The 9660-nt window shown below is 33.1% G+C and overlaps 2 protein-coding genes across 2 annotated transcripts; one reads left to right on the forward strand and one right to left on the reverse strand.

The window, feature by feature from the left end:
• Positions 1–48: 48 nt before the first annotated feature.
• TRIADDRAFT_61054 (uncharacterized protein) lies at positions 49–1731 on the forward strand (the record flags this gene model as incomplete). The annotated part of the gene is made up of 9 exons (XM_002116998.1): positions 49–170; positions 319–364; positions 458–523; positions 756–818; positions 917–977; positions 1082–1167; positions 1249–1311; positions 1424–1543; positions 1636–1731. The coding sequence occupies 9 exons, from the start codon at positions 49–51 to the stop codon at positions 1729–1731; spliced, it is 723 nt and encodes a 240-aa protein (XP_002117034.1).
• A 1356-nt stretch (positions 1732–3087) lies between these two features.
• TRIADDRAFT_64314 (expressed hypothetical protein) lies at positions 3088–4679 on the reverse strand (the record flags this gene model as incomplete). The annotated part of the gene is made up of 2 exons (XM_002117068.1): positions 3088–3557; positions 4559–4679. The coding sequence occupies 2 exons, from the start codon at positions 4677–4679 to the stop codon at positions 3088–3090; spliced, it is 591 nt and encodes a 196-aa protein (XP_002117104.1).
• Positions 4680–9660: the final 4981 nt, after the last annotated feature.

Below are 9660 nucleotides of genomic sequence, written 5' to 3' on the forward strand. Positions count from 1 at the left end.
TTACGATTAATGTCGTATTGATTATCTTGATATTGCTGAAGGTGAAATATGCGTAAAGATTACCAACTGCCTAAATTTTATGATCGTCTAGTTTGTAGAACGGGTGCTGTCAGCCAGGCTGTAGGATCTGCATATATTGAATTAAGAAATACCAAGATTATTTGTGCCGTGTTAGTTTGTTATGCCTGTATCTTCATAGTTAGACATGCGAAGGAAATTCCTCTTTCCTTAAATTAAATTCTTCAAATCTTGTAAACGCCAACTAGTAGAGCTTAACCTTGTAGTAAAATACAAATTTAATTTGCTCCTGTTATGCAGTTATGGACCACGAGAAGTAGCCAAGAAACAAGAATTTAATATTCAGGTCGAAATAGATATCCTAACTTTGGTTATTTTTAGCCTACAGTTCAATGATTGATAACTTTGCTGCTCCTATATGCATACTATTTAAATATAGGCTACAGTAGCCTGCGAATTAAAATTTGCTACATTTTCCTGCCGGCGTCGTCGCCGTCATATACAGGTAAATAAAATCCATACTGACGGCATCACTATAAGACTTTAATCACAATTTTCTACAGCAAGCGAGCTAAATATAAGCTTTACTCTATTCAACCCTACCCCATTCGTGTATATCTCTCAATTTATGAAGATGTTTATCGAGAATTGTGAAAGATCAGCAATTTCATTTGCACTTTTGGCACAGAATTTTGAAAATTGACAATCTTATATTAAGTATTTTGTTTATTGCAAAGGATTCTCAAGAGAAGGAATATTCACAGATTATTGTGCAAGCATTACAGCCAGTTGTACGACTTGTAAGTTATCGATTAAAGGTTCAGTATATTGACTATCCTTTATGGGTAGCATTACTTGACTTCTTCAATAACCATCTCTTTAATATTAATACGCTTAGGACAAATATCCAAAGTCACAAATTGACATCTTTATTACTGTTTTGCAAAATGATGGCAGTGGTAATTTTTACAATCTCAAACTGACAATAATTACTCAAGGAAAAAATTTAAGTATACAAGATGATAACGTGTGATTATATTATTACAATCTTATTTCATTATAGTCTTAGGTGGTGCTATTACAGCTGCTTCAGTAGCTTTAGCCGACTCTGGTATAGAAATATTTGACGTGGCAATTGGCTGTTGCTTGGTTAGGCTGATTAATTATTGTCAATATAGTGTACAGTACAACGTTTAATGTCAATAATTGACGAAATAATTCAATTTTTAGCGTCAAATAGGAGATCTTTCTTTGATTGACCCAACCTATCTTGAGGAAGAAGGTCGTCTTAATGTATGTAACCTCTACTACTTAATTTTATGGTATTTTGGATCAAGCCAAGAAAAGAATGTTGCCTTAGAGGATAACTATCAAGATCTTGATATGACTGTATTTTTTATCATAGAATGAAGAAGAAGATGAAATAGTAACCAATGCTAATGTAACTATAGCGTTGTTGCCTTCATTGAATCAAGTATCAGCATTAATTATGAATGGAGAATTAGATGTAGATTCAACCCAAAGGGTTAGTACCGACTATAGTAATAATAGCCACAGAATTATTGTAAAGAATTTTATACCACTAGCATGGCATAAGGATGATTTCACTTTTTTTAGATTATAAAAGATTGTCTTGAAGGATGTATAAGGATATATCCTGTTGTACGAGAATGTTTGACAAAAAGCTTAGAAGAGAAAATGTCAAGAAATTAACTGCGATGGACCCATTCCTGAAATATTTTAAGTTTGTATACGCGCTCCATGTCGAATTTTTTTATAATTGGATTGCTAATTATGGATACGTATAATCGACATCTGTATTATATTTATGCTATCACTTGAGGTGATACGATTAAAATACAATTAAAATCTAGGATCGCTCGTATGGTCTTATTATCCTATTAACAAGTTATAATAGCCTGACTGCTACTACATTCGGTTCATATTTTAAGATAACCACTAGTCGTCGATCACTTATATTTCGTAAAGTGTATAAACGCCTGATCTCTAAAAAATAGGAGACGTACTGTATATATTTTATTACCTGGAGATAGTTGGTAGGCTATCAGTCACTGCCATAAATACTAAAGTATAAATAGTACATTCGGTACCCAAACCATCTCATCATCAGCCTCTGTCTACTTCATATCTTGTATGTTTCATATCCTATTGCGCAAGTATTTATGTAATATTCTGTAGCTTAGACTAACAACATCCACAGAGATAAGGTGGATTGCGAGTTTGCGACAGCATCGGCAGCAATTAAGGGTTAAAAACTATTTCGGTTGTTTTAGATAGATGCAGTATTAAATTATGTATATGCTGCATAATGATCCGCTATACCCATGTTTAGCTTTAGTTTGGCACAGTCGAGGTAAATATAATACTGCTAATAAATTTTCAAATCTCCTTCAGTAGACCTTACACAGTACAACACTACGATTTTTTGACTTGGTGAAATGACAATTATAATGATCATTAGATATTCTACCAAAATATACCCGTATGTGATATATTTAAAGTTAATAAGAAAATTTACCCCAAGCTGGGACATCATCTCAGACTAAGTAGGCCATACAGATTCATTAAAGAGTAATCAGCTCAGTTAAAGAGAAACCAGTTTTATTGTTCTTTTACGCTGGCGACATTTAAGAGAATGCGAAGATAGAAATTGAAGTACAAGGATAACATAAGATAAGAACGAAGTATACATTAGTTATATCGCATCGTTATATCAGCTAAAATATCTTCCACACGAATAAACAAAAACGGAATTTTAGCTCTTTAATTACATCGTAGAGCAAGATAAATACGATCGGCATCGATAGCAATAATTTTATTTAAATTCTCTGCTACCAATAAACTGTAAAGAAAAGATTGTTTGCTCGACTATCAAGTCAGCTTTATTAAGCGCAGTCACGACGCTATCATCATATACGTATCCATAGATGGCTAGTCAATACAATTTTCTACGCGGAGTGAAAAAGTGTCTTTATCATCATTTAAAGTCTAAACAAGATCTAATTTACACAATTTTTAACTGTCTTGGGTTTCAGTTAGATTCACCATTTAGTTAGGGGTTCCAACACTTTCTCGATGATTTCGCAATGCGTTCGCATACCAATCTAATTGAGTAATAAATTTTTGATAACTGGTATTCATGTAATCATTTAGAGGATTGCCTTCTTCATCAAACATTTGATGAGCTTTGGGAACACCAAATATATAGGAGGTGCTTAAGGAGCCAATTTCCCCCAACATGCTACGCAATTGCATAGCAGCCCTCATTCCACCGTACTGTCCCATTGAATAGCAAACAATTCCGCTAGGCTTATATGAATAACTAGAAGCGCCGAAATAATCGATTAAATTGGATAGTGCAGGCGGAATACTGTGATTGTATTCAGCTGACACTAACACGATAGCATCGGCAGCTTTTAACGTCTTTTCACATTCTACCAATTTGGATGGAGCATCGGCGCGATCCTGGTAGTGAAAAACCGGCTTAGTTAAGAGTGGAAGATCCAACTCTACTGGATCTATAATAAAATACGTATATCATGATTCAAACATTGAATACTTTAGATAATAACCGTATACATGTAATGCAAGATACAGTACCATGAGCCAAAGCCCATGCTTGCTTGACAGATTACTCGTCATTAATAGTTAGGGCATTATTTTGAATAGATTGCTGCAACTATTTTCGTACTTTAATGATGACAATCCTCAATAAAGCATTCTTAGCTTACAGTATATTGTATATCGTTTACCGTATAATTAGAGTAAATTATCGTAACAGAAATGTAATGAAGGTTAATTTTTAGAATTTCCCTTCAACTTCTTGTATTGTAATTATTCTAGCTTTAAAAATATGACTGATTTGGTTGATTATAATAGTAGATTTTACTTAGTATCTTAGTATATTGTAAATCCGACTGCTTTATTAGGGTTAGAAGTTAAGGTAATCCGTAGCATAATTTTTGCTAAGAATCCGTTATTATGATTTTATAATTCAAGCGATATATTTAGCTAATAGAATATATGTGCGCTCATTTTGATCAATAATTACAGTAGAAGTTAATATTACTTTGTAATTTGATGCAGTATGAATCCAAAACGTTGATCTTACTGAAAGAAATCGATTAAACAGTCTAAACGAGCTTAATCGATACGAATTCGACTCAGTCATTGTAGAATCTAAGCGTGAAAACCTGCAGTCATCAATTGAATTAACCGAAAGAAATGGCATCGTCACACGCATGACGATCTATCCATACTATATTAGCTGTGATGTTGTCCATATTTCCTTCTATCAATGATATGAGCACCGGGCGAAGGATCACCCTGAAATGGAGACCTCGAACCGATTGGTTACGATGTTAGCAATATAGTAAAGTATGCAAAATGGGTCATTGCTTGGCTAATCATTATATCGTCAATTAATTCGTCATCAATTCATTTCTTCTATCAATCTCTATTTTGATGACCAGTTGTTTGGTAGACTGTGGAGGATGCGATTGCATTTGTCAATCCTTACCGAATACAGTCACGTTATGGTTACTCTCTTTCAGCTTTCTTTCAATAAATTTTGCTACCCGAAGTCCTATTCGATTTTCTCGAACTGTGCCGAGAAACATAACTACTTTTAGAGCTGTCATGGCGTCTCTATGCTTGGCAGTAGGGCGTGATGGAATGGCTAGAGTGTGAGTTGAGTAAAGCTTCAGTTAGGCAAACGCTTCAGTAGGCACAGCTTCAGACGAGCACAGCTTCAATCTCAGCTGAGCAGTGAGCAACCGTTTATATGCAGTATGTTTGCATTGGGGTGTGACGCCTGCCGATCACATTTGTTGAGTCATGGTCTCATTGGAGATCGTTGAATCAACCTGCTGAAACTATCCATACTGATGTACCGCACTACAGTATACTGTACTGTACTGTATGCATACACTACAGTACAGTATACTATTTGCGTACAGTACAGTATACTGTAGTCGTGTATTAGTACTATACGGACATCGGTACAAGCATGACTCAGCAAGCATAGGCACTATTGTATTAGGCAGTAGAGTCAGTGTTGGACACGCTTCATGTTGAAACTACATGACGCTTCAAGACGAGCTCAACGGATTTACTAACGTACAGTAAAAGAGTATAAAAACGATGCGGCCCATCCATAGGCAGACTACAGTTCTACCAAGAACGTTCCAACTCGGACTTCTATCGAATTGATTTTGCTCCAGCAATTATGGCGCAAGTGGAAAAATAAAGTCAAATTGATCTTAGAATAAATGAACTAATAGCAGTGAAGTCAATGCCTTCATAATTATAATATACAGTAATAACACATAGAAGATAGCCAGGATGTTGAGAGGAGTTTTTTTGTTACAAATTTACTAACGTAAGAGTATGAAAACGATGCGGCCCATCCATAAGCAGACCTACAGTTCTACCAAGAACGTTCCAACTCGGACTTCTATCGAATTGATTTTGCTCCATCAATTATGGCGCAAGTGGAAAAATAAAGTCAAAGTGATCTTAGAATAAATGAACTAATAGCAGTGAAGTCAATGCCTTCATAATTATAATAATATACAGTAATAACACATAGAAGATAGCCAGGATGTTGAGAGGAGTTTTTTTGTTACAAATTTAAAACATCAAACCACTTAAGAAAGAAGAAAAATGATTCAAAATCATTTGATAGGCTGCCTAGGGAGCAACTATTTTTTTCTCAATGTCAAGTAGAGTGGGCATATTTATCCACAAAAAACATTGCAACACAGTGTTGATGTTGATGTTTATATATGATAATGAAAGAGAGTTAGTACTAAACTAGGCCTCCAGCACTGTATCGCATTTTAATAGCCTTCAAAATTAAAATGCAGTAGATTAAATTGGGGAATCATCTTATTCAATACTGCAATAAATGATCACACGCTTGGAAAAGCTAAAAATGGACATAACATTTCTTTTATAAATAACTGCTGGAAAATCATCATTTACTTTCCATAAACTCGATTTATACAGTTAGTAACGTAATTACGGTCAGGGATTACACAACGAGTTCAATGACGTAGCTTATTCTCCATGCTTTCTTAGTCATTATTTTTACTCATTGGATAGAGAAATAACAAGAAAGTAAATAGATCTCAAACAAAATGAAAACCAAAACACCCTTGGTCTTTGCTATGATTTTATGATTTCTGCTTCAATGATTCAGATCGGGTATTGCGATTAACTAAGCCTGAGAGATAAGCGTATACCCGTAGATACCGTATATACAGTATATAAAAAAAGTAGTGAACATTTTATTACGGTCAACTTCACAGACTACGAACAATTTTAGTGAATTGGAAAGTAAGCTACTTTCATAAAATGGTAAAGCTTTAAGCAAAGCCTTTTAGTGGTACAATAATCATTCCAAAAGAATGCTGTAAAGGAATACATTATGTTAATTAGCACGCAAGGTCATTAAACGATCAGTTAGGATTCAAGTATAAGTTATAATGACTTTTAAAATCAATAGCCAACCATGACTTTACGTACACAATAGATAAAATCTTAAATGAACTGCCAATTAGAGTAGATTTCATTGATTAATTAATATTAGACTTAATTGTCTTTTATTTCGTTCTACACAGAAGTCCCGATATATGGATGCGTACATAAAAGCTCGATAATGGCGGCGATATCGTTTTATTGTTATTATTAAATTTATATCATTTATAAGTAGATCAGACACCTTTATTCTAAATCGTTTCAATGGATCAAAGACATATAACAAATTCTATATCCTTTACAAATATACAGCCCAAGAAGATCTCTTTATTCGGAATTGCTAATTATTTATACTAATTGAATTTTTAATAGAAAATGACTAAACAAATTGCCAATCGAAAAATTAAAAAGCAAATCAACCAATGAGAGTTTCTTCATTGGTGGCCAATTCTAGGTTAAGCTACATACGCATATCACTATCTAGCAATCGAAATAGTAAGATGATGGAGATAGTATGAGAAATTTAATGAGTCTTAATGCATCACTACCTGAGGTATAATTACCACTACGCTAATTATAATCAGCTACGAGAAAATAGGCAGGTGAAAGGAATGAAGTGAAGCTCATTACTTAAAAATCTTGTTTTGTTATGATAATTTTAGGTAAAACTTCTTAAACATAATATAATCAGACATCCATTTCATATTCAATTTTACTTTTATGACAAAAATCAGCCCTCCCACCAAGGACCATCTACATTTCTCGAAGTAGTGATCATAGATACCCTACTCGCATAATCTTATGAGCTCACTGTAAACATCATCTATTTTCGGAGCTGTATTTCAACCAATTATGCGCTAACTCGAATCCCCTTTTATTTAAGGCAGAAGTATAACCATAAGGAAGACAAGACTGAAATGATGGCTTCTAAAATCTATTACTAATGACGAGGTCAAAATTACCGTAGTGTTAAACAATACTGTAGTGTCTGATGAGTGCATCCTAATTTAAGGTAGAAATAGCAATAGGGAAGGCAAGACTAAAATTATGAATTCTAGAGTCTGTTATTACTAGATAAGATAAAAATTACATCTACAGTATGCATGCATGTATTATTAAATGATACTGTAGTATCTGAATGGATCGTAATTTAAGGCATAATTATACCGATGAGAAAGACAAGACTGAAATTATGGATTCTAAAGTCTATTACTACAGGACATGATAAAAATTATTAAACAATACAGTAGTCTCTGAATGTATTCTAATTTAATTTAGAAGTGGAGAATGTAAGACTAAACTGTGAATTTTTAAATATAATACTTCTGGACAGGATCAAAATTAAACCATGCAGTGGATGAAATGAATAAAATATACTTAGAAAAATTTTATTTAGACAAATAACCACTTCAGTAAATCCACAAAACATAAGAAAATGGGGTTTGGAATCAGAATTAACAAGTTATCCTACAATCATAACGGTAACTTCTAGAAAATGCATAAAAAGCCTATAAGTTTAAACGTATAAATTATTGCATACATAGTTGTATAGTAGGCAAGACTGAAATATGTACTAGATATTCAAACCTGGCACTGTTAGGTAGGTAGATTGATAAAGGTGAGCTGAATTGACAAAGTATAACAGAATTTAAAAAATTAATCTAAATAGATTATGTAAAAGTATCTCGAATAAACGGGTAAAGCATAAAGGAATTTAAGCATCAATGTTAGAAATCATCCTATTCCGCCTATTGTACATTTCGTCATGTCTGCACTAATATTATTGAACTTAGTTAGCATCGATAATAAAAATCGATCAATTATTGTCACTAAATGTGCTACACTAATTAAATTGGTAAGCTAACGTGAGGTATCCAACCAGTATTTTTCTACTAGTTATTTACCATATCATTTATCATCTCTTCTATAATATACATCAATATAAAGGTAAATAAATTCTTCATTCTTATAGTTGACAAAACAATATCCTTTCGTATTTTACGTCATTGTTCATTATGAAGTGATGAAAAGACCAAAGAGATTTTGTAGACGTATTTGTCTTTCATTGCTTACATTTTCAGCTTTAAAAATTATACTATGATACTTGTATTCGAATCTAAATAGATCAGTGTAAATGATTTCTTAGTACCATCAGTGTCATCTTCATTAAGCCATCATTCCATCAAAGTCATCGATTCCATTTGGTATAGAAGGCTAATCCACTCGCAAAATTATGACAATACCGAAATCAATACAGTAAAATTTTGATGATTCTACATAGAATTGATCAAATAATAACATGACTAATTTAATAACAAGATAGAATTGACATGATATAGATCAATTAATATGCTGATCGGCCACCTTTTATATGATGATAATAGTCATGTAGAATAAAAGTCTCAGCTGGATGCTTTTTTTTTATCCCTTCATCAAGAATAAATATCAATGATGTTGCTTGATGTTGCTTGGCAACATCATTGATCATTTTCAATCTATAGTCCGATCATCGACAAGAATACACGCGACTTTAACTAATATTAGTTTAATATAAAAGTTGTTGGCAGTTGAAGAATTTTTTTCCACGTTACAATAAGTTAGTAGCCAGAATAACCAAAGTAGATCTTCTATAGAAGTGATTAAGGCGAAAGCAGTCGTTAAAGCAAAGCTAAAAATACGTCCAGAGTATTAAGAATAATAATAAGTGTTGTTGTCAAGGTGTAAGTCGTATATTAAACAGTGTCAAAAAATTTTTCTGGCCAGTTTCAATAGTGATTGTTAATTACACGTGAGTATACGTGATGTCCCAATAAACCCAAAATCGTGATGAGTCTACTTAACTGGACTTAAAATCTAATAATTAATCAATCTCTCACCACATTGAATAACCTTCACCGTTTCTACAAGATCTTTACTGGTTGGTGAACACTATCAATTTTCAACTTTGTTAATTTGATCCCTAGTAAGTTCGAATTGATTAAACTTATCTCTATAACATCCTATTTTATTTTTTCATCGAACGCATTAATTTTTGTGCCAACGAGCTATTCTACGATTTGTTTTTTAACTTTTATTTTACCCTTTACATTTAACGAATTGTAGAATGAAATCTAGAGTAAAATGGCGGCCAGTACATCAACT

This window comes from Trichoplax adhaerens, genomic scaffold (genome assembly GCF_000150275.1).
Source record: "Trichoplax adhaerens TRIADscaffold_21 genomic scaffold, whole genome shotgun sequence".
Classification (NCBI taxonomy): Eukaryota; Metazoa; Placozoa; class Uniplacotomia; order Trichoplacea; family Trichoplacidae; genus Trichoplax; species Trichoplax adhaerens.